Source organism: Dreissena polymorpha, chromosome 9 (assembly GCF_020536995.1).
Source record: "Dreissena polymorpha isolate Duluth1 chromosome 9, UMN_Dpol_1.0, whole genome shotgun sequence".
Lineage (NCBI taxonomy): Eukaryota > Metazoa > Mollusca > Bivalvia > Myida > Dreissenidae > Dreissena > Dreissena polymorpha.
Window position 1 is genome coordinate 41,587,301 of NC_068363.1, and position 26,724 is coordinate 41,614,024.

The 26,724-nt window shown below is 35.4% G+C and overlaps 1 protein-coding gene across 6 annotated transcripts in view; it reads left to right on the forward strand.

Moving 5' to 3' along the window:
* Positions 1-2,602: 2,602 nt before the first annotated feature.
* The window catches only part of LOC127844234 (uncharacterized), a 36,751-nt gene continuing 12,629 nt past the window's right edge, over positions 2,603-26,724 (forward strand). Inside the window, exons 1-6 of one of the 6 annotated variants that reach the window (XM_052374299.1) lie at positions 2,603-2,629; positions 13,128-13,182; positions 19,109-19,283; positions 22,023-22,178; positions 23,557-23,693; positions 26,407-26,558. In XM_052374299.1, coding sequence (XP_052230259.1) covers positions 2,618-2,629; positions 13,128-13,182; positions 19,109-19,283; positions 22,023-22,178; positions 23,557-23,693; positions 26,407-26,558 — 687 coding nt within the window. In that variant the 5' untranslated portion in view covers positions 2,603-2,617. Of the gene's footprint in view, positions 2,630-3,467; positions 3,845-4,632; positions 4,792-13,127; positions 13,183-18,273; positions 18,329-19,108; positions 19,284-22,022; positions 22,179-23,556; positions 23,694-26,406; positions 26,559-26,724 lie in introns of those variants that run through there. The other 5 variants (XM_052374300.1, XM_052374297.1, XM_052374301.1 and 2 more) reach the window with 5 other exon arrangements.

The window sequence follows — 26,724 nt, forward strand, 5'->3', positions numbered from 1 at the left end:
ACAAATCGACTCAGCTTAAATGGCCTTTAAGAAAAGTATGGTTATGGGCGTCTCTATGTGCAAAATGTTGCATTTATTTTCGCTCAAAGATGTCGCTTTTACATTGAATTATATAGGGAAACTATTTAGTATATTGTGGCCTAACCAGGTTGGAAGGCGCTCTCGCACCTGTGGGCTTTAGCGCCATTTTACCGAGATTGATAGGCGAAAAAAATGATTTCAAGATAATGAAAGAAATGTCTGATTGTGAATTTAGTAGAATCGTAGTACGTGGAGACCATTGGGGATCGCTTAAGGTTGCGACAAATAGCAACTGGTGGTAGTGATACAGTTCATACAAGCCACAGTAGCACGCCAGCACCATCAGCAACAGGAAATTGTAATCAAGATAAATTTAACGAAGACATTTAAATTTGATGTTAAAAAGTTTTTTTTTAATAATTATAATATATGAAAGTTACATCCCTGGTTTTCGTCTAATACTGCCATAATTTGTTACATCCTTTTGTTCTAGTCATTTTCAGGGGCGTAAAAATGCGGTGTGTACACCTAAATACAGCAATGTATACATTTCTACGTAATGTGGCGAAATGAGGCGTAATGCTGTATGAAGAATGTGGGGAAGTTAGTGTAATGTATATATCTGTCAGTTGCTGGCCAAAAAATGATACTAAAGTGATTTCCAACAAATTAATTCATAATAAACGTGCTCATTTCGGTCTCAGATTTTACAATTCATTCTAATGTTAAAGACCTTAGACCTTCTAGATCTACGTAATGTACAAGAAAAAATAACGGATGTCAATAATTAATTGTTATAAGTTAAGGTTTTATTCTTCAAACTTTTAATAGTCCAAATAGATTAATACCTTAATGTTTGTCAATTCATTTTAAGTTAGTTTTTTTTCTTTCAAATTTAGATTTAGATAAGTCCGGGGTTAATTATAGTTAAAGCTACAGCTCCCGCTACAGCTATCTAAATATATTCATAGAAATATAAAATATATATCACTTATCAGTATAGATCTAGTAGTGCCTTATTAGTATTACACATTTTTCTCATCGTAATATATTTTACTATTTCTACTTTTTCTTGATGAATTGCTTTCACTTTAATTACCTCGATAATAGGCAAAGATTTTACTTTTTTTTATTTCAATGTGTTATAATGAAATTCATCAGTAGGGGTTATCATATCAATTAAGATAATTGTTTCTATAATATTTGTATATTTACAACGTTTTCTTTGCATTTATATTCTGATGAAAATATATTATTCACAGTAGGTTTTTTATAAATTCTATTTACCCGCATGAAAGTAGCCAACTTGGCTAAAGAAAATGCTTGATAGGGTACATGATATATGTATTGGGATATATACAAGATAGAAAAAAAACTTCTTAACATCAAATTTAAATTTTCTTCGTAAAATTTATCTTGATTACCAAGAAAGAACTTGTCAAAAGTCAAAATCGACTGTTTGTGCAACTTTTTTTCGGCCGTTTTCTAGTGGAATGTTACCTTTTTCAGTGCACACCGGTGTTCTCTCTTTTATTTCTAAGTGTAACGTATCCGAACATGATAACGACGTTGGCACATAATGAAATGATGCATGCACAAAACATAATGTCGTTAGTACAGAACGAAATAGTAAATGCACACAACATAATGGCAAATGCACACAACACAATGACACATGCACACAACATAATGACAAATGCACCCAACAAAATGACAAATGCACACACCATAATGACAAATGCACACAAAATAATGACAAATGCACACAACATAATGATAAATGCACCCAACATAATGACAATTACACACAACATAATGACAAATGCACACAACATAATTACAAATGCACCCAACATAATGACAAATGCACACAACAAAATGACAAATGCACCCAACATAATGACAAATGCACACAACATAATGACAAATGCACCCAACATAATGACAAATGTACACAACATAATGACAAATGCACACAAAATAATGACAATTGCACACAACATAATGACAAATGCACACAACATAATGTAATGACAAATGCACACAACATAATGACAAATGCACACAACATAATGACAAATGCACGCAACATTATGACAAATGCACACAACATAATGACAAATGCACACAACGAAATGATGTATGCACCTAACAAAATGTCGTTAGTACAAAACGGGTTGGTAAATGCACACAACATAATGACGAATGCACAGAACGAAATGATTTATGCACCTAACAAAATGTCGTTAGTACGAAACGATATTGCAAATGCACATAGCATAATAAAAAATGTACAGAACAAAATGATGTTTCAACAGGACAAAATGTAGTTTACACAAAACAACTTAGTAAATGCGCCTAACATAAAAACCAGTGCCATCAGAAGGCAGCATTGGCGTTCCATACACAATACTACAGCGCACTTTCGTCGCTCTTTGGTTGTGAAGAACGAAATTGTGTGCAAATCGAAGTGCGATACTTCAATGCCATCTGTGTACACAATAGCAAACTGTCACATAATACAAATGTAAACATGCATTATATAGGATTGTTGCAACGAATTGTACATGACGATATTGTCATTAATAAAATATTCATGGATACAATTGTGAGTACTAAATTATTCTCCTATAACATGATTATTGTTATTAAATTACATGAAAAATACTCACATGGAATGTATATTAAATCATATAGAAATTACAATCAATGATCATAGAACATATTTTATGTAGAAATTATTCTCACATAACTATTATTACAAAATAAAGACATATTATTAAATCATACATATAATTTTTATTATTAAAAATTCTGCAGTATAATGTAAAATACCTATTTTCTGAATTTCTTATAAAAAAATAATATTTAAATTTCGGAAAATTTTTAGGTAAGAATACATGCATATAGCAAGGCTGACGATTTATAAAAATAACATTACTTTTTCCTTCCCTCTTAATTAGACATATTGATTGTGTAAGTAAATCAGAAGTCAGCGTATGTGTTAAATTGTGACGCACATTTCCGTTTATGTCTGTCACTTTCCGGTTACATAAAATGCGTGGAATCACGCACAAAACAGTTGTTATGGAGTTTTTTGACTTTATGATATTCTAGACCATTGTATTTATTTGAGATATTGAACATATTATTTCGGTTTGAATATTAAAATAAGTTAAAACTACATTGAGACTTGTGTCTTCAATTCAATAAGAGACTTGAGTTCAGTTTGCTTTCCGAATAAAATTCCACTACGGGACAAAACAACTGCAGTGCCTTCGGGGCTTTGATTTTTTTTCATCAAATTTTGTCTGTTTGATTCTTTTTGGTACGATCGTACTATCAATTTGATTGTCCCGATTGTCACTTGCACGTGTGTGGGGAGTGACTTCCACGTCACCAGTTATGATGCGACATAGCGTCCGTTATCAGCACAGCAACCATATCAGTGATATAAAGCGTTCTGAAAACGTTGGCTTTTGGTTTGAAGTATTGATTGTGTGCGCGAAGCTTTTTAAGCGCTTGAATTTTGTTTGATATGCATGTGTGCCGAACCAGATAGAAGTTAGAAAATTGTCTGTATTTCCCCCCTAGCGTTGTTTTGTAATAGTAAATAAATAAACGACACAACTTTCTTGTACACTTGCGGACTGTCTACCATTCACGCAAAATCATTACTGATCAAAACTTTTTGGAAATTTGAAATATTAGCTCTGTGAGAAACGTGCATATTTTCACTACCGGTCAACAATGGGGGATATAGGAGCCTTTATGCGCGGCCGTGCATCCAGGAGCGCGCCGGAAGTACCGATGAATTTGCAAGGTAACTTATTATTTTCCTTTAAATACGAGCGATGATTCATAGCATACATACTGCGGTCATTGATCGAAAGAAATTTATGACATATGGTTCCAGAATAACATATGAATAGTAAAAGCATCGGTCTGGAAAAACTGGGCTTCTGGCATGTGCGCTTAGTGTCGTCCCTGCACAGGCTTATCAGGGATGCCACTAAACGCTTTTATGGAAATTTTCTTTAAAAAGAAGTCACTCCTAAAGGATAATCTAGTTTATGCGGAAAGTGTCGTCCCTGATTGGTCTGTGCGAACTGTACATGCTAATCTGGGACGACATTTTACGCACGTGCATTAAGCACAGTTTTTCCAGAACGCAGATATAATATTAAACGAAACTATTTGTACATGTCTTTTAGTATGGTTAAGGCCACAATAAACTGCTTTTCGTTGGAAATTAAAAATAGGTTTGATCTTTAGAACAACTCTCTTTAAACGCAGCCTTATTGCCCATGTATGCCGGTGGAACGTACTTAAGATTCCTGTATTTATATAACGACATTAGCCCCCGAACCATGACACATACGTCTCCTTTTGAAAGGATTAAGAAGTTTATGGCTTCACCCCGAACCCCCCACCCCCCGAACAATACTTCTGGGACAGATTTCAGCGCCCCCCGCTACATCCCTACCCCCTTTTATATTTGTTTCCTTTATATTGAATTCCTTTGTAGATTAAACATTTAAAACTCACCCCTTAATTGACTGTAAATAAAAAATACCCACGCTATCAGTATGAGCACTGAATGTAATCTATTTTTAAATTCAGGCCACGTCAGTTTTATACAAATTCTAAACTTTGACAAAAGCATTCATCAAAAAATGTCGCAATGGTTTGTTTTAACCGTGTATGGATTAACTTCAGTATTTCTTGCAATATGGCTGTACAGATTACAGTTCGAAGACACAAATACAGGTCAGTGCATTTTATATGGTAACATTTACACGATAAGTGTCCACCTTCTTTGATAGAATGCTTTTACTATTACACGGAATCGAAACATTTAATAGATTCTTTCTCTATACCTCTATTTCTCTATCCACACAAAAAGTATCGTAAGTAAATTTTTATATTTTGAACAAGTAAATATAACTAAGGTGACTTATACATTAACCTTCTGTAAGCAGAAAACACCTGGCTTCGAGTTACACATGCCCAATTAATTTCCTTCTTGGTTATATATAGAATTCGCAATCTTTGATCTCAAATTTCACCATGACCGAGCGATAAGCCAATATATAACTATACATAACTGGAAAGGTGGTTTCATAAGCTTACAAAAAAACTGCATTTGAAAAAATTCTATACGGCGTAACTCAAAATAATTACCTTAGAACATATGAACCAGTTTTGACAGCTACCGGCACTGCCATTTGAAGGCAAAAACCATGCCCTACTATTGAGGCTGGCAACCACTCACATACAAAGAAATGCACAAATCAGGCCTTTTGCCCTGTGACTTACACATGTACCTTTAATCTGATACCATAACTCTTCATTTCAAATACATTTTTAAAATCTAATGCACCAGGACCTGCATCATATGTACTTAGTAACAAACTGACTGCATGTAACCCCCAAAATTCCACTTCCGATTCGGCGAACCGGGTTTAATTCCCGTTCCCGAAAGCACGTGAGTTTGGTTGGTGGTCACCATACCGTACAGGAGTGGTTTCCTCCGGGTACTTTGGCTCTCCTCCCAACACCGCCCCCATCATAAGACCGCACCTTAATTTCGTGAGTGTGTTAAGTTAATTAGGTAGGGGTATATCTTCACATAAAACGACACAGTTAATAACTTTATGTATTAACCTATACGACATATGTATATTAATAAACGCGTATCGACCAATTAACAACGATTTCGTGCGTTCATGCGTGGAATAGTCACTTATTTGAATGAGTATTTTATTGAGCAGTTAACAACAAAAATACGAATATTCAGTTCGATTCTAACGTGATATGACAAATAGTTAAAATACTGAAATCATCTATGGAACTCACGACCATGGGAGATTTGGCCAGCACATTATCGTAATAATGAATAATTAAGGAGACATTTCATTGGTTTAAACGTCGAATTCTGAGGGAATATCAACCAATCAAACGACGCGCTTTCTAAATAGTTACAATGAAGGCGATGTTTGTTTCGCAATATTTTCAATTAACCGTTCGCTTTTACCCAGAGATGTATCTAGACGTGACTGTCCCGGGGAGGCACGGACTGTTTGGGTTGGGTGGGGCTAAATAAACGGTAAACTTAGCCGTACGTTAGTTTTTTCCCAATCGCTCTTTCGTTCTGTCGGTTAGTCAGTTTTTAATTCATTTATTCATCCATTATTTCATTTATTCATCTATTCATTCAACACATGTATAGAACATGTACAGGCAACATGTATAGAACATGTACAGGCAACATTCGTGATTCTTTAAATAACTTTCATTGGCGTGTTAAAGCCATATATAGCAGCGAGGCTGACCAACCATAATACAAAAGCTTCTTCTTCAAATGACGAAATACCTGTAAAATTTTGACAGTACGATTTACGGAAAAGGAAATTAAAAGATGCAGACGCAGTCAAGTATTCCAATTGTCGATTATTCTACTCTTTAAACTGGCGACAGGATTTTTGTGTCGACTAATCTGACTCATCTCACTGTTGACTGCTTAAGATCATTTTTGAAGCAGCACATTGAAAGCCATTTTTTTTTATTTTTTTATGTTCCAATATATTTAAAAATGTTATAAGGAAATAAAACAACATATTGAAATGTGGATGAATGTCGCGTGGAAAAAAATGCATTCATACAAATCTTGTAGCATATAAGGCAGCCCAATGCATAACTACGCAACCCATAGTTTACTTATAATGGCGTAGACTTGAATCACACAGACACCGCAAGGCGATTTGTACATCGGCTTAAGACGAATACTTTCATCTAAAAAAAGCTTGAGGATGGTAAATAAAGTCGGGGCACGGGGCATATGCCCAGAAGAGCATATGTTCGCGACTCCTTCAGGAGACAGTTCTCTGATAGTTCTCGCGTCCTGTTATAAAATAATTATATTAAAAAAATATATGTTCTAAAAAATTGAATCTTCGGGAAGTACTTTACCTCGATGCACTTCACGTGTTTTCTTCAGAAAAACAAACTGTAGATGTATAAGCTATCGTGTCCATCGTATGCCGGTTGAACTATTTTGCTGAATTATACATTTTAATATATCATGCTACCAGGGTAGTTAATACATGATATTATATAAAGCCCAGTCTCTGATTTTGCACACACTGACGCAGACGATAGCGTGAGTCAGCTTGATAAAAAACGTTTACAACTACCGATAGTTTAATAACGGCACGCGACAGACACCGACCTGGTACATCACAAGATGAATACGGCTTGTTACTGTGTCATCATATATTATATAAATGACACAAAATATGCAGACGAACGAGTTCGTGATTTTTATATTAAAGGGACCTTTTCACAGATTTTGGCATGTATTTGAGGGTGTGATTAAATGCTTCATATTGATAAATGTAAACATTGGATCTTAAATGCTCCAGTTAAAAAAACAAGAATAACATTAATGAAAGAAAATGAAAGTAACCCTCAACTGGGCTCGAACCACTGACCCCAGTCAATTTAAGATATTTTACTGTTTTCAAACAAATTCAATGAAAGAGATCATTTAAGTATACAATATTTTTCTACACTGGATCAGGTTAACTTATATAATGAGATCGATTTGCTGTTTCAATCTTCATTTTTTTACCAATGAGCCATCAATAGGTTGATATTACTCAATTCTCGGTACTTTATTATTTTAAATACTGAATTCTGCCAAATTCTTATCTGTTGCACGGCAAATTTATGAATCTGTTTTTCTTTTAAACAAACATGTTAACTAACTCATCGTAGTCTTTTTCAGTGATTTCCTTTCAAAAATTATAAATACTCAGTTTTAATACCTTTGTCAGTGTTTTTGTTCCGGTACAAATTCAGTGCCCTATTCTCAATGCAAAAAGTATATATTGGGACCTAAAAAGTGCCAATAAAAGGTTTCAAAAACAAACAACAATTAAACTTTTAGAAGGGAAAAATACGTCTAGGGCCTTCTCAAAGAAGGAAAAAAAACTTGCGACGGCAATTATCAGACCATAGTCTACGAACTCCTGTAGCAGTTGCTTCCATTCGCTGCACGTATCAAAATACATGTTACATCAACCATCGATAAATGAAGCATTCATGATCACAATGGGGGACTGATCGGGGATGTGTGTACAAGGCGATAAGAAAACATTGCCTAGAGGCTTATCTCGATTGGCGAGCGTTAATCCCCTTGTTTATCAGGGACAATAAAACATAGCTGCTCTTTTGTTTTGAGAGAAAGTGTACTGTGGGCCCTTGCACGAGAGAAAAAATTGCAGTGGGCCGATTATTAAAAAAATCATAGTTCGACAGCCAGCTTGGGGGGCCCGGGCCCCTGGGCCCATGGCCTGGGTACGGGCCTGCCCCTGGAGTAAAACTTCAACGCCTAGACCACTCGGCCATTCGCGCTCATACAATGATTGATGTATTTTATACTTGATATAAGCAATCCTCTTAATATCACAAAATATAACGATAACAACAGATTTCTCCAAATTATTCAATCGTTTCGCGTTGCAACGCTTTATAATTTTCAGGTTTTTAAATCGTCAAAAGATTCATATAATGGATATTTTAGAGCATGGTTAGTCTTCAGTATTACTGTGTTCTCACATTTATTATAACTACAATGAAACTTTGCAAATCTGAAACAATTTTTCATTTTGTCAATTTACTAAAACGTGAAAAGGCCCCGTAAAACATGTTTTATGTACGAATGAATGGACGAATGAATGAAAAATACTGATAATGAATGAATTCATTAATAAATTAATCAGTTAATCAAGCAATCGTGGTGTTCCTAGCGGTGAGCTCTCATGTACGAACAATCATTAATAACAAACAACAATTCTAATCATGTACTTACGTACGTATCCTATCAATTCTTCTTTATAAGCACTAATTAGTATAGCACGTCTGCTCTCCGTCGTGGAACGTCAAGAACGAGGCTCCAAACCAGTTTCTTAGGTTGAGCACCTGATTGGTTTATCAACAAAAACTGGTGCTTGTACCCACACAATCAATCAAGCAAGCAAAAACTCGTTCAATCAATGACGGTTCTTTGAATGCAAAGCTGACCGTTCACAGTACAGCACAAAAACCCGCCCGAACTTTTTGTGTAGAAAATGATAATGTAAAAATACGGAGCTCAAGCGGGGGATTGAACTTGCGACCTCCAGTGTGGTATGAAGCAAAGACCTATAGCATACATGTATGTTATCGGTCTTTGTATTAAGTCACTGCGTCGCTTGAGAGCTAGCTCACAGGCTGTTGGAAGTGATGATAAATTACTAAAATGATTTAGTGGAATGTACCCTGCTTAGGTTTCCGGAGACATAACGGTGCGGACGAAGAAATATGTTGTCACATTAAAAAAAAACAATTGTAAAAAAAAAAAGGTGCGACACGTATTTATGTAATAAGCTTTGTTCGTAGAAACGGCTTATATCGAATTACCGTTGTTTATGTCTATTCACGTTGCAATATTTTGAGTAAAATACGTTTGTGAAGTCCCGGACGGTCTCTGGTTTGTTAATCGTTCCCAGGTCAAATCGGACACACAATGATACGGTCAACTGCCACCCGTTTCCACTATATTACCTAGTCCATATAAACGGACTCCCAGAATATGTGATAATTTTTGCTATGGCGGCTCTGGGAGTCCATATGCACTCCTTCATACGCATGGGTGCAGTTAAGCGCATGGAATCCGTGTGCTTCACTAAACAGAGTTACAGACGTCGTTCGAGACAAATTGAGGAAAACGATGAATAAACTTCATAACCATGTTAAATTTACCTGAATGGAAACCTACGGATGTTATCCTTTGCATGCATCCAATAAAAACACGACTATGTTCAACACACTTTTCTCGCTGACATTGTTATGTTTAAATTGAAACAGTGTATTCTGTATCGAATACATTCTGTATCGCATACCACATCGTTATCGACTTTTTGGCTCCAACAAAAAACATGACGTACAAAATATTGGTGTAATGTGACCTGACCTATATTGGGTCAATTGGGCGGATACAGCGTACAAAACAAAACCTAAGTCAATACAAATCAATTATTTCTTGCTTTACTGGTACCATATGGATGAGTTTGTGGTTTAGATAGGTAAATTTTAATAAGCTCTTGTAGTTTCAGTGTTCATTAACCTTTGAATTGTTGATAACATTTTGCACCCTTGGACAAGAGAGAGCGCATTGCAACTCTCAGTCTAAGCTGAGAGTTGAATTATTGCAACTACTATATTACCCAGTTGACAATGATTACTGTAGTTTTATATCTGGTGTATGTTTGAATTGTTTTATTAGAATTAGCTGACAGCTGTAAAATTGTACAGAAATAGAGGAACCAAACATGTTTATCAAAGGTTCTACTGTTTCTTTTAATTAACCTCCAGGGGCGTAGCTAGCATTTTTTTAAATCCTATAATACCTGTGGTGAGATTTAACGCATATCTAGACAAATAATAAGATAAGAAAATATAAGATTTAGGCCTGTTTTTCTTTGATATTTTACTGTTTTATGTGAATGTCCAAGAACTAAATTTACAGTCAATGGATCGGGATACAGGGCAAGTGCCCCATTTTAAATTTCAGTGGTCATAAACATCATTCGGAAAGTTTCTTAAAAATCCAAAGATAATCGCTTACAACTTACTGTAGTGTTGAAAGGGAGACAAGTAGATCCACATGTTTATCTATGTAAACTTGTAACAGTAAGTCACGTGAAAAGAAGGGAGCTAGAATCTATGCACATAGAAAGATAATTAGAAAGAGTTGATAATTGGAAGATATGTCCTTTGAACATGACCAGAATCCATTGTCTGAGGATTATGTCAATATGAAATGCAGGGCCCTCTTTAACCGCCAGGAGAAGCCACCCACATCCCTCATGTCAGAGGGGGGAATTTCGCGTCGTTTTGGGCGAAAAGGGGAATTTTATAAGATCTTTTCACCAACCATTCAACACCTAAAATTGCTAATTTTAATGTGATTTAAATAAATATACATTTAATCAAAGGTTAGTAGCAAGATACAAGCTTGCAACATAGGTATTAAAGTAAAAAAAAAAAGTTTTTTTTGGAGGGGGAATTTTTAGCTGATAAGGGGGAAAAATTATACTTTTTTCATGGGGGAAGCTGCCGATATTCGGTGGTTAATATTGCCAAACGAGTGCCCTGAAATGCAGATTTCTAATGCCTCACTCCCTCAGGATCAACGTTTTTTGAAGTTGAAGCATTTTATTTTGTTCATGTTTAAAAAAGAATTGTACGCCCGGTCCAGCTGTGCCTTAAAGCTGAAGCAGCTACGCCCCTGACCTCAACCCGTAGATTTGCAGCGATAATATCTTGGTCCTCTCACATAATTCTCATATAATCTATGAGATTTGGGTATAGCAGACAGAAGCCTCAAACATGTGGTTTAAGGTCAATAACTTAAGTTTTCATAGCTTTTTCTGGAAAGGAGATCTAGGTTAGGATTGTGTTAAGGGCGTGTCAAAAGTCAGGGTCACTGATACTTAAAGTAGAACAATGGATTTCAGTCAATAACTTCAGTTTGGATGGAGGTCTTACACAGAAATTTGTCATGCATATAGGCAGCTTAGATGCAACAGGGGTTTTCCTCGCTGCATTGGGAAAAGGCCCAAGCCTATGGATTTTGGGAAGAATTCTCGCTAAAATTACTGCTTTGGGAAATGAAAAAGCTGTTGTAAGTTATGAGTTTTGGGTAAACTGCATGATTTGAAATAAATGTTCAATTGGGAAGGGGCCTTTAATAGGCCCCTGTTATATAAGGCTTAAAACCCCTGTGCAAACCTTGGTTGGGAGTTTGTTTGTGGCCAGTCAGGTCAAAGTCACTGTTAATGAAAATAGAGAAATGGCTTGCAGTAAATAACTTGAGTTTTAATGGATTGAAATACTGGTATTGCTCAGAAATTGTGTCTGTAGGTTGCTTATATGTACAGCGGGCATGGGCTTTCATTTGGGGGCCGGTCAGGTTAAGGTCAAGGTCACTTTTACCTAAAATAGAAAATTATTAAGTTCAATAACTTGAGTCTGAATGGAGATATTGTGGTGAAATTTTGAATTATTTAGCCTATGTGCACGAACAAGCTTACAATTGCCCATGCACCAGTTGAATCAAGGTCAAGGTTACGTTAAATTATTCTTCACAATTATATATTTTAACCACGGGACAGAATCATTACCTGTATGCTTTGAAAGAATAAGATAAAAAGCGAAATAAAAAATACTTGATTTAGATCCTGTTTAGTGCAAAATTCATTATTTGAAACAATTATTCTACTGGGACTTGTTTGAATCAAAAGACCAGACAAAAGCCCTGTGTTTGTTGTTTAATAATTTGGGGAATGTGGCTGGGACCATATGGAAAGGGAAAAATTTGGTCATTGGACTTATATTGGTGAATTAAGTTGTAGTTTATTTGCTTGAAAAGACTTTCAAATCAGGAGGGTTTCCAGCCATTTTGGGAGTCTGGTCAAATTGGGATTTTTTAATCGATAATAGTGGCAAATTTGGGAAAATTTTATAGAAAAAAAAAAACAAATTGGGATTTTTTTTATCAACAAATATTGACACAACAGGTCTTTTCCTGGCAATTTTGGATAAAAATCTTATAAATTATGGTTATATATTTTGTAGGTTGTTTAAAAAATGAAATTGTGTTATAGAGTCTAATAATCATAACTTATAAGACACTTCTTTAAAAAGAAAAAAATATTTTAAAAAATCTTGAAAATTGGGAAAAAAATTTATATTTTTTTTTATAATTATCGGTTTGGGATAGGGTGCATTTGCTTTGGGACCGTTTTATGGCCTTGACATAGCAGAAAAACCCCTGCAAATTGAGAATTAAGTTTTTTTTTAAACATTATATTTTCTAAGGTATGACAAATAAGAGCTTTATAGGGAAATAAACTGAACATTTGGATTTAAGAAATGAAACTTTTAATTGGGAATTTGTGGCATTCATTTGGGAAAAATAATATATACATTTTGTGATTGGGAATGTTGGCCTCAAACTTGGCAAAAAAACAACACTGGCCCTGATAGCAATTTTTAAGTGCTTTTCAGACGAAGATCTTGCGAAAACTAGAGCTGACTTCTGGATTTATTCAGGTATATACATCTTTGCTATGTTCTCTATGCTTTGATGTGATTTTCTATGCTGGAGCTTATAGAAACTCGGTAAACTCTGCATATAAGGTCTCTATATAAATCTTCACTTTGAAATCTACACATACTATCTTTGCAGCGTGGGTTTGGTGTTAATGCTTGTGTTTTCCAAGTTTTTTAATTGCATAAAAGTACATTTCTTCAAAAGGATTTGAATGGATTAAAAAAAACTTAAACTGTATTTATGATAAATCATCAATTTAAAAAACGAATTTCTTTATAAAAAGTATTATTTTTTAATGTATACATTGTATATATATATAATATATATTCACACATATGGCCAGTTACGAGGTCTCTGATTTAGAAATAGGATTGAAATAGGATACTCCAACTTTTAATACATGTATCTCCATACCCTTTTTTATCCGATATAAACATGAATTAAGGTATATAGGGGTACATAATATATTAGTATATACATATACGTCATTTTTTTAACGTCTTATACAAGAAATTATATAGTGAAATTATTTGCGAGGTATATAAAATTTCAATTTAAGACGTGATTATGATTTTCGATTTAAGACCTAATTCTGTAATTTGATTGCATTACCTCCTCTATCCCCCCTACATAGTAATTTTAGGTGCCTAGAACACGGGGTTGTTTTTTATATTGACCCCGTAAGTATAGTCTGAAAACTACCAAGATCGTGTAACTGGCACTATGTATTAGTATATATATATATTTATATATATATATATATATATATATATATATATATATATATATATATATATAATGTGTCTGTTGACCAGCATCTTACCACTAGACTGCTGTCCCTATTTTACTAAACTGTTTTCCAAATAATCAATGATACATGTTACTAAAGCTTAATTACTTTGCTGAGTTTGATTGATGAACAAACCATTTTTTTAAAAGTTTCTTATTCCAGGCTGTCAAGTGGTCATACTTTTTCCTACTTTTTCCTACTATTTCCTACTTTCTCATCAGGATCCTACTATTTCCTATTTTTTTACCAAATCTTCCTACTATTCCTACTTTTTCATTTTCAATTGAGAATATTTTTTTTAAAGAGTTTATTTAGTAAACTTGCAGGATGAATGAATCTATGGCATGACTGTATCCCTGTTAAGGTAGCGCACCTCTAATGGGCACATATCCAAATATAATCTAATTAATTATTTTCTTAATCAGCATCATTTCACTGAACTACATGCAAATTTGTAGGTAGGCTTTCCATGCTTTTTACAAAAATATACCGATTTTTTCAAAACCACCCCCACGCTCGGCTTTTGTCCAGTTTATTTTCACCCCTGGGGTATATAAAAGTTCCATAATTCATTCAAATTTCCAAATATGGGCATGCAGTTGGTGTGTACAGATGCTGTAAAGGTGTTTAAAGTTTAAACAAGATGGAATAAGTATTATTTTACAGACATTTATTTTTTACAAATTTGTATCTATGGAAGAGCGCCATGAAATGTAAGTGATTTCAGCCAAGTAAAAATTGGGTCGGTTAAAAACAAAGTGTCATAAAATTCAAAATAGTATCATTTAAGTCATATTTTAAACTTAGTTTTTATAGAAACACTATATACAGCAAAAATACCAAGAACTAGACAGATTTACCGTTTACTTTTTAAAATAAAAATGCAACATGCATGGTTCGTATTTTCAACAGTATCTCACACAATTTCGCCATAACGTTGTTTTAATTTTAATAATTGAAGAATGTGCATAAAAATTGCAACATATTTAACAATAAATATAGCTTATATGTCATATTAAATCAAATTACGTTAGAAAATAAATAAAACGCGTCGCAAAAAAGTATACGTCGTCGGCAGGATTCGAACCTGCGCGGGAATATCCCAAAAGATTTCTAGTCTATCGCCTTAACCACTAGGCTACGGCACCTAATAGTAGGCTCTTCAACCTTCGCGGGAAATCATTAGAGGTGCGCTACCTTAATGTGCATTCATCTAGATGAGACCTGACAATAAACCCTCAAACAAACCCATGCTGACTGTCTGCTAGCACCTCTTTAGGAAGCATAAATATTTATTTCTTATGTAACTTTTGAAATTATTGACGAGTTTTTTTTAAAGTAACAATAGTGCCTTGTTTACTTCCTTAGCATTTGTACGCTGCAGACTTCACTACCTTACACAGTTCCCAGTGATGCAAGAGCTGAGGGAACCCATTGTTTATTCCAGTTTTATTTTGTTTCCATTGACAACAATTTGACCAAACCTTATGCATGTTTACATGATATTGCTGTTTGGAATGTAGAGATATAGAGATACCATGTATTGTATGAGTGGTTATGTAATATGGAATTTATTATACAAGTTATTGGAAAAAGATTAAACTGATGCTTTGCCGAGTTTTCATCATTTACAAATATAATGTAATAAATTCTGTATAACATGACAACAGATATGATGTTCTATTGATATCATAGGTACATCATGTTTAGTAATTAAAGATAAATGCACAGAGCCTAAATGCCCTGATACATTTTTATGCTCCCGGTAGGGTGGCATATAGCAGTTGTACTGTCAGTCTGTTTGTCTGTCTGTCTGTCTGTCTGTCTGTCTGTCTGTCTGTCTGTCTGTCTGTGTGTCCGTCCGAAAACTTTATTATGGGCCATAACTTTTGCAATATTGAAGATAGCAACTTGATATTTGGCATGCATGTGTATCTCATGAAGCTGCACATTTTGAGTGGTGAAAGGTGAAGGTCATCCTTCAAGGTCAAAAGTAAAAAAATACAATCCAAGGGAAGTAAGAAGCTTTAAAAGGGAGATAATTTCTAAACCTGCCAAATGATATATTGAAATTTTATTTCAAAGCGGTGCAATAGTGGGCATTGTGTTTCTGACAAACACAATTCTTGTCTAATGATGCCATAGCTAGTGAGGTAACTTCAAGGTGTTACAGCGTAGTATTAAAATTATTTAACGGCATTATTACACTCCTGCGAAGTCATCAATAATGTAAAAACCATTATTTGAAACTGGAATAAACAATGTAGTGCAACTGTTTCATTGCCCAATCAATGATGTCATAAAAGATGCCAGGTGATAAGGTCCTATCTCCAGTTGCATAATCTGCTCTGCAATGACCAGTCATTTTGAATGTAACTTAAGTTATTATAACTGCACCCTATTGTCAATTTAAAGGTTTCACAATGTAGCTGTAGCAGAGCATTGACACTGCTTTATATACAAGTATTAATCTTGTACAACAAGTTGGTGTAAATGAATTTTGTCTTCTGCTTAAGGATATAACATGCACAATATATTACCATTTTTATATCGATACACAGAAGACCTCTAACCACTTATTTGATGATACACCAAAATAAACAGCATCTAATTATACTTCTTTATCAGGGTAGCTTTGCTTGAAACTTAATTATCATAGATGCACTATAAGTGCTAAAATGCCTAGTGGGAAAACAAAGTTTAACCCTTCATGGATGGAGAAGTTGGACAACAGTGGAAAAACACTTGGATCATGGTGCAAGAGAGATACCGGCAATGAGTTTGCAAGATATTATACTGTCTGAATGAAGTCCATCTTGTTGTAATTCTGGTGCTAATCAACTGATAAGTCATGCAGATGGATAAAAACACAAGGAAAACATGAAATACATGCATGATAATTCACAAAAGCGTGGAAGTGCCCCAAAGCCAAGCAGCTCTCAGGGTGGTGGGGATAAATCTATCTGTATGCAAGTACAACCATCACACAAGGAACAGATACAAAAGGCTGAAATCTTCTGGGCCCTTAAGGTAGCTTGAAGTGGGTATCCATACAGAACATGTGATGGCACTCCTGCTCTGTTTCAAGCTATGTTTCCTGGACCTGTGTCTAAAAAATTAGTATTATGTACTCCTACTGTTTAGGGAAAAGTTCCTACTTTTTCCTACTTTTTTCCTACTTTTCTTGCAAAAGAAGTTCCTATTTTTTCCTACTTTTTGAAAAAAGGTCACTTGACAGCCTGTTATTCGGTAGTGTTGTTCTAAGTGATAGGTTTGTTCTTAGTGGTAGTGTTGTTCTTAGTGGTAGTGATGTTCTTATTCGGTAGTGTTGTTCTTAGCTAGTGGTAGTGTTGTTTCGTTTGTTTAATAGAATGTTTAGATTATTTGTGGAATGTATGAGAATTTTGGGGAAAATCTATTAACATTTCGGGAGAATTGTCAGACTCATTTTGCCAAACTTTGAACAAGTTCCTTTAATTTTGACAATGTAGCAGCTGTAAGTAAACATATTTATTGACATTCAGAACATTTTTCTGCTCATTTTGTGTCAACAGAACCCAGTTACCAATAAGTAGATGAGTGCTTGTTTATTTGTAAACATTCGACCAGTCAGGAATTTGTAAACAGTAAACCAGCCTGGAGTGGAGTTGTACAACTTTAAGTAGTTCTATAGGCTACTACATGTATTGTGCATAATTTAAGTTAAATGTATAAGGATAGGAGTAGACCTTTAATGTGTTTATGCGCTATTTGAACAAAAAAATGTAAATTATCTCTAAGATGCTGGAATTTAACTGTTACTTACTGACAAGACAAAATTATATGTTTTGATTGTTATTGTCAATAGAATATTATAAAAATATATTTTGTATTGATTGTGTGGGGATTTAAAGTTTATTATTGTATCAGGAAATTTAATATATATTAAAACAGACTGGTAAAATGTTGTGTTTCATCTTTTCTACATGGTTTTATTGAGGTATAATTATTCTTTAAAGTAATGTTAAGTCCCAGTTAAATGTACTGTATTTTTCCTTTGCACTGAAGTGTTCTAGGACATTTTAAAGAACTTGTCTTTTTGTCTGTCTTTTAAATAAGCTCCTTGAAAAGTATATTTTTTATTAATAAAAATAAAATTAATTGAAATGCTTGTGTCATTCAAAACAATAATTTGCTAAGACTTTGTGCAAGACTTTGTTTAGAAAAAGGAGCCACAAGATATTAGGCTCTACTTTTTATACTATTATTATACAACTGAAGGCTGTTCAATTTAAACTATTATTTTATTACTGAAAGTCCAGTGGAGAAGGCAAAAATGTTTCAAGTGTGGAATAAATGGTGCCTATATAAAATTGGTAAGAAAAGTTATGCACATTTTCAATGATTTGTTGTTGTTGAATTTAGGTGCTCTGTACAGTATTTGTAAGCTCTCAGGGCTATATCTGTTAACCTTAGACATATTGTCTTTTGAGGGTAATGCACAAATTTAAGAAGTTTTTTTAAATGGGGAGAGGGGGGTGTTGATTTTCCTAGCAGGTGAATACAAACTGTTAAGAAAACCAACGCTTGGCTCGTTGTTGTGTGAAAACTGTAGAATTTAAATGTAAGTTACAACTTGGAGGGTAACATTGCTGTACGTAATATTGGTATTGAGGGATGGTCACTATTAAAGTAAGTCAGTCCTATAGGCTCTGAATCCCTTTTAGACTGGCAGGGTGTGTTTTCTCCACCTTTTTGGGAATGGGGAGGGAGCCCTTCTAATTGTGAACAAGAATTTTATTTCGACTAAAATTGAGAAATTGTTGTTGCGTTTGTTTTGCAAAAAAATACCTTAAAATTAAGAGAGTAAAAGTGCTTTCAATATTCTACTTAACAAGATTCAACTTATGATGCTGAATAAGGAAATAAGGGGAAAATCAATTAAAAAAAAAAAAAAAAAAAAAAAAAAATTCAGAAACCTTCAATTTGGAATTTTAGACAGTCATTTTGGAAAACATATATTCATTTTAAGATTGGGAATGAGGTTGAATATTTGCCCCTTTGATAACAAAACACTGGTGACAGTTAGTCTGTAAGTCAGTAAGCACTTTAGTCTCTTAGTGCCTTTACATGCATACATTTCTGCCATGTTTCAGAGGTGCGTGAGGCCATGACTGAGTTCTGGCAGGAGCACTCACAGGAGGCGTCCCTTGAGGAGATGATGTTGGACACGAACGCCCATCAGCTGACCAAGCATGAGCTCCCAGAGATACTCTCCTACCTTCCAAGCTATGAGGGAAAGGACGTAGTAGAGCTGGGAGCCGGAATAGGGTCAGTGTCTAAGGGCTTGCTTTAAATGTGTCCAAGGGCTTGTTTTGGATAGGTGTCTAAGGGCTTGCTTTGGTTCATGGTTTAAGGGCTTGCTTTGAGATAGTGTCTAAAGGCTTGTTTTGGGCAAGTGTCTAAGGGCTTGCATTAAATTTGTCCAAAGGCTTGTTTTGGAAAGGTGTCTAAGGGCTTGCTTTGGGTCAATATCTAAGGGCTTGCTTTTGGTCAGGGTCTAAGGGCTTGTTTTGGGTCAGGGTCTTAGTGATTGCTTTGGGACAGTGTCTAAGGTTTTGTTTTGGAACAGTGTCTAAGGGCTTGCCTTGGGCCAGTTTCTCAGGGCTTGCTTTGGGTCATTGTCTAAAAGCTTACTTTGGGTCAGTGTCTAAAAGCTTGCTTTGCATAGGTGTCTAAGGGCTTGCTTTGGATCTGTGTCTAAGGACTTGCTTTTGGTTAATGTCTAAGGGCTTGCTTTGGGTCAGTGGCCAAGGTCTTGCTTTGGGTCAATGTCTTAGGGCTTGCTTTGTGACAGTGTTTAAGGGCTTGCTTTTGGTTAGTTTCTAAGGGCTTGCTTTTGGTCAGTGTCTAAGGGCTTGCTTTGGAACTGTCTAAGGGCTTGCTTTGGGTCAGTGTCCATGGGCTTGCTTTGGGTCAGTGCCTAAAAGCCTGCTTTGGGTCAGTGTCCAAGGGCTTGTTTTGGGTCAGTGTCTAAGGGTTTGCTTTGGGTCAGTGTCTAAGGGCTTGCTTTGGGACAGTGTTTAAGGGCTTGCTTTAGGTCAGTGTTTAAGGGCTTGCGTTGGGTCAGTGTCTAAGGGCTTGCTTTGGGACAGTGTCTTAGGGCTTGCTTTGGGTCAGTGTCTAATGGTTTGCTTTAGGTCAATGTCTAAGGGCTTGCATTGGGTCAGTGTCTAAGGGCTTGCTTTGGGTCAGTGTCTTAGGGCTTGCTTTGGGTCAGTGTCTAAGGGCTTGCTTTGGGCCAGTGTCAACGGGCTTGCTTTTGGACAGTGTCTAAGCGCTTGCTTTGGGACAGTGTTTAAATGCTTGCTTTGTGCGAGTGTCTAAGGGTTTGCTTTGGGACAGTGTCTACGGGCTTGCTTTGGGTCATTGTCTAAGGGCTTGCTTTGGGACAGTGTCAAAGGGTTTGCTTTAGGTCAGTGTCTAAGGGCTTGCATAGGGTCAGTGTCTAAGGGCTTGCTTTGGGTCAGTGTCTTAGGGCTTGCTTTGGGTCAGTGTCTAAGGGCTTGCTTTGGGCCAGTGTCAACGGGCTTGCTTTGGGTCAGTGTCTAAGGGCTTGCTTTGGGTCAGTGTCTAAGGGCTTGATTTGGGCCAGTGTCTAAGGGCTTGATTTGGGCCAGTGTCAAAGTCTTGCATTGGGTCAGTGTCTTAGGACTTGCTTTTGTCCATTGTCTAAGAGCTTGCTTTGGGTCAGTGTCTATGGACTTGCTTTGGGTCAGTGTCTAAAGGGCTTGCTTTGGGTCAGTGTCTAAGGGCTTGCTTTGGGTCAATGTCTAAGGGCTTGCTTTGGGTCAGTGTCAAAGGGCTTGCTTTGGGTGGGTGTCTTAGGGCTCGCTTTGGGACTGTGTCTAAGGGCTTGCTTTGGGTGGGTGTCTAAGGACTTTCTTTGGGTCAGTGTCTAAGGGCTTGCTTTTGGCCAGTGTCAAAGGGCTTGCTTTGGGTCAGTGTCTAAGGGCTTGCTCTAAATTCTGTAAACTGGGATTTATTGGAACTTTTTCGTACTCTGCATGGGTCTAAATGGACTTCATAGGCTAATCAGGGATGACACTTTCCCATTGAATGGTATTCTTCGTTAAAAGGAAGTTTATTCTTAGTTAAAATCCAGTTTGGGCAGAAAGTGTTGACCCTGATTAGCCCTTGTGGACCTCCAAGGCTAATCTGGGATGACACTTTACACCCATGCAATTAGCCCAGTTGTTCCAGAGCCCTGCTCAAGTTCTGAAAACTAAGAGTTTGAACTTCTTGGAACTCGGCATGGGTCGCAATAAGAACAGGCCAGCAAGCCATGCATAGGATATTTGAACGGAGCTTTCTGGTTTCATTTTCATTTTGGCAGGTTTGTTGTAGCATTTTTGTGTCTCAATTAGAAAGATACATAAATTTGGTGTTGCATGGACTTCTCATTTCAATGACTGTCATGTCCTCTAATTATAGACATTTTGCTCGCATTTCGTGACATAGACATTTACACTACACGTTTTAAGTCATTATATGAGCAACACAAAAATGTGGCTTAATGCATGTGTATAAAGTGTTGTCCCAGATTAACCAAATCAGTTCTCACAGGCTTATCTCGCACAACACTTTCTGCCTGGACTGGATTTTTCATTTAGAAGAGACTTCTTTTACAGGGAAAATTTCATGAAAGCAAAAAGTATTGTCCCTGACTAGCCTGTGAACATTTCACATCTGCACAGGCTAATCTAGAAACAACACTTTTTCCTAGACTTGATTTTTGTTTAGAAGAGACTTCTTTTAATTAAACTCAAAATTCCATTCAAGTGGAAAGTGTGATCCCTGATCAGCCTGTGCAAACTGCATAGGCTTATCTGGGACGAAACTTAAAGCCCATGCAGAATGCCCAATTTTTCCTGGACAAAGCTCATATAATAACTTTAAACTTGTAGTGTACATGTCTATGTCATGTAATCCTTTAATAGTGTAATACTAACATCACATAATAACAAGGCTATATGACTTCGATAAGTAAAGTGTAAATTGCTGTTGCAGGAGATTTACCACAACCCTTGCTCAGTCGGCCAATCACGTGGTCGCTGTGGACTTTATGGAGAAGTTCCTTAACAAGAACCGAGAGCTTAACGGACATCAGGAGAACATTGAGTTTATATGTGAGGATGTGACCAAGTTGACACTTGAAAATAACAGGTAAATCTGGCCATATTAGGATGACACTTGAAATTAACAGGTAAATATGGCCTTATAATGTTGACACTTAAAAATGAGAGGTAAATCTGGCTATATAATGTTGACACTTGAAAATATCGAAATAAATCTAGCCATATAATGTTGATACTTGAAAATAACAGGTAAATATGGCCATATAATGTTGACACTTGAAAATGAGAGGTAAATCTGGCTATATAATGTTGACACTTGAAAATATCAAAATAAATCTATCCATATAATGCTGACACTTGAAAATGAGAGGTAAATCTGGACATATAATGTTGGCACTTGAAAATAACAGGTAAATCTGGCCATAAAATGTTGACACTTGAAAATAACAGTTACATCTGGCCATATAATGCTGACACCTGAAAATAACGAGTAAATCTGGCCATATAATTTTTTGAACTAAAGTTCTGCAACCTATATGCTGTCAAACAATTAAATTTTCTTTTTTCTGCCATTTGGGGAATGAGGCCGGGTCTGGATTGGGAAAAAAATGGGAAATTGATTTTTTTACAAATAATATAAAATAAGAATGAAAGGGTTTAGCATTATTTTTTTCGAAGGTTCATAGTTTTCGTATTTTATATTTCAGCGCATAGTTTTTTACCATTTAAGTTTTTACAACATAGTTCATTTTTTCATTTAAAAAAAAGAGATTTTTTTAAACAATATTTATCAATAGTTAATTGAAGCAATGGTTTAAATTTTGAAAAACCGAGCTGTGAAGATGAAGAGGACAAACATAATCACAATGTATGAAGTAGATATGGTTTAACATGCTTACCCCATGACATGTTTCATATGTCGGCCCATCTCTCCACAGCTGTGACCTAGGCCCAGTTTCAAGAACATTCTCAATTTTTTGCTCAACTCAGAAGATGAGATTTGTTGGTCATCTTGCGAACAATCTCACAACTCAGCTGTAAGAATATACACATATTACTCCTCAAACTTGGGATTGAGTCACTTTCAAAACTCACAAAAGCTTTTATAACACCAAATTGAGCATGACGGTCAACCTCATTTAAAACATTTAGAAAACCTCAACAGCAAGTCACAATATTGTCTTAATCCCTTACCACTTAGACACCTATTTTTAAGCATTTGTAGTCTCTCAAAAAGTTTAATTTAATTAAAGACCTTTCTTACTAGATTCACATTTAAAAGGCTTCATCTCCAACCCTTAGATACTGATGAGCAGTAAACAGCATAAAGCCTGAACAAACTGCGATATTACTCGCAGGCTGTTCTGGTTTTATGCTGTGTGCCCATAGCCATTTTCACTTTGTTTCTGAGTGAGAAAGGGTTAAGTATGTTTGTTATACAAGGCCCTGGTGTTCTCTCTCCTCAGCTGTGACCTGATCTTCTCCAACTGGCTCATGATGTACTTGGAAGATGAGGAAGTCCGCAGTCTGATCCGCAAAAAACTGGAGTGGATCCGGGAAGGCGGCTACTTGTTTGCCCGGGAGTCCTGCTTCAGCCAGTCAGGTGTGGATAGCAATGATAAATCATATAATTCTTGCTCTTAGAGGGTTTTATGCATCCCTTATTATAAAGTGCTCAAGGTGAGCTTTTGTGATCATCTGATGTTTTGGATGTAGAATTTGCAAAATTCTATAACATATTAGAGCTATATTAAATTATACATAGCATAACTAATATATAAAAACATAACATAAAATAACATTTTATCACATGCCATACCCTGTTTCCCATGTTATTTAACCATTACGAATATTTTCATCTTACACATGTGTAATAAACTTTTTAAGCGTTTTCATTGGCTTAGTTTTCGTTTGATTGACCAATCGCATTTTGTTATTTTGCTGAAATGACGTTGCAACGTCAAATGACGTCATAAAATGTAAACAACATTCGGGATTTATCATTATGTTTGCGTAAATATTTATTTAATTTGCTCATTTAAGAGCATGTGATAAAAAAGATCTGACACTCGTCATTAAATACACCATATTTTATTAAACTCGTCCAGAAAATTCGTTAGTAAGCTCGCCAAAGGCTCACTTACTACCAAAATTCCTGAACTCGTTTAATAAAATATGGTATGATATAACAACTTGTGCCAGATCGTATATATATAATACAATATATAAAATATACGTCTTTGCTATATAATTTCATTTGTTTTGAAACATATATAATATATGTTTAGCATAGTGTTAAAAAAGGTGTTCAAAATCCAAATTTTAATTTTCTAAATTGGAAAAGTTAAAGTAGATAGGCAATTATCTGTGTCATAATATATCTGGTCACTGGGACAGTATAATAGCAGGATTATATCACTGACAAAGATCAGTAAAGATCAGACCGACCCGGTCACTGATATATACTAATATACTTACTTAGCGGTCAAATGAATAGAGAAACTGTTCTTAAATAATGTAACATCCTCTTAATTAATTGTAATATTTCAGGTCATATTGTATGAGACCATTTTAATTGCAATCTGATGATGTACAGATTTAAATGACATTGTGTTTAACCTATTTATGCCCAGTGAACTCTCCCATCCTTCTAAATTGGATCAATTTATTTCCGAAATAAGGGATGTCTAGTATACTTATTTCTATATTTAGAATATTTCTTACAGAAATTCCAATAAGCAAACAGCGTAGATCATCTGGGTCTACGCTGTTTGCAAAGTCCTTTTTTCAGGACGCTAGGCATAAATGGGTTGACATCATTTATGTTTTGATAATAAGGGAGAATCCGTTCTTTAAAATGATAAATTTTTCATGACATACAATATATCCTCTATTCCTATAACTTTGTGCAGCCTTATAGGATATAGCACTTTTTTATGACGTAAACTTCTAAGCAACATTCGAACGCACGTGCCTGAAAACTGTTGACTTTTGTAACGCAAGAATTTCCACAGCTGATAAGACAACAATCGTGAGGAAAAAACAATAAATATGATATAAATTGTCTGTTTTTCTGACCTCGTTCCTATATAAATAGCCTAAACAATGTTTAAAATCTGCACATTTCCTTCTCCAGACAGACACAGCTATGTTTGTCAATGTTTTGATTGAAAAATGTTGTAAGGGTAGTTTCCCTCGGAGGCCTGTCTCGAATTTGTATCTGTTATGAGTACTTTGCATTACAATACGATTAAAGTATGCTGTGTATGCGGAAAATTTTACCCCCAAACGATGACACGAAACCATACGTTAAGATCGTGACCTGGGCCTATTGCGATAAATGTTCTCACTGTGTCCATTTGGGATTTTGTCACAAAACAACTGTCATTAGAAGGGGTTACAGCTTTGTATGCCCCCAATGTGAATAGAATTTGATTTTGCTTTTTTCTGTTAGTAAATACACTTATTTTAGACCTCTGAATACAGTTATCACAGTTCATATTTCGTTTTTATGAAGACCAGTTTTGTTTAAACCATTCTGTTCAATAAAGTTTATTCACGAAATTCATCTAAAACAACACATATTTAATACAAATAAACACATATTCACAAAAACATATATTGGTTATTATAAACACATCACAGGGCCTCACTATGACGTCATCAAAATCAGTGCACGATCTTATAGGGGTAATTCTGTGTGAAGCAGACTATGATGTACATGAATGTTTAAAGGTATGTAACTCCATCATTATTATCTGACAACCAACATATTTCACTCGTTATTTGTTAAACAAAAGATAAATCATAAAGTATACATCAAGTTTAGTTATTGTCTAATGATTTTTCATGAAAGATATGCCTTTGAAGTTTAAGGTGCACAAACTTATAGGTTTAGAGGCTATGTCCTTGAAATGGCATATATGTCCTTGAAATATCAAATATGTCCTTGAAATATCATATTTGTCCTTGAAAATTATACACTTTTCATGAAATTATGTATATGTCCTTGAAATAGCATATATGTCCTTAAAAAAGCATATACCCAGTATGCCCTTGAAATAGAGCATGTTTGTCAAATTGTAAAGAAGACAATATTGGTCAATATTTGATCAGGGTCATCAGCATTTGCATGTCAGGTCAACACATTTGATTGGAAACTATTGCTAGATTACAATTGGTGTTTATGATAATGTTGGCAAGTTTTGCAGATTTACATGGCTTTCATTACAATGATGTCATTTATACCAGAATGAATAGAAAGCATCTCCTGATGAATTTTTTTATCTTAAATAACACAATTTTGCTTCCTACAGGAAATATAAAGCGCAGCAAGAACCCAACAAAGTATCGAGACCCAAGTACTTACATGGCGATATTTAGCATGACCACAATTCCAAGTGATGTCGAAGGAGAAGTGTTTGGATTTGAGCTTGTGCTATCAAGACCTGTCAGCTCGTATGTCAAAGTATGTTTTAGTTCAGTCATATTTGAGCTGCACTCTGGGAAAATGGGGCTAAATGCATGTACGTAAATTGTCGTCCCTGATTAGTCCTTGCATTCTGCCCGGGCAAATAAGGGAACGTTTTCCGCCTAAAATAAAAATAAAAATTAAAGAGACTTCCTTTTAACCC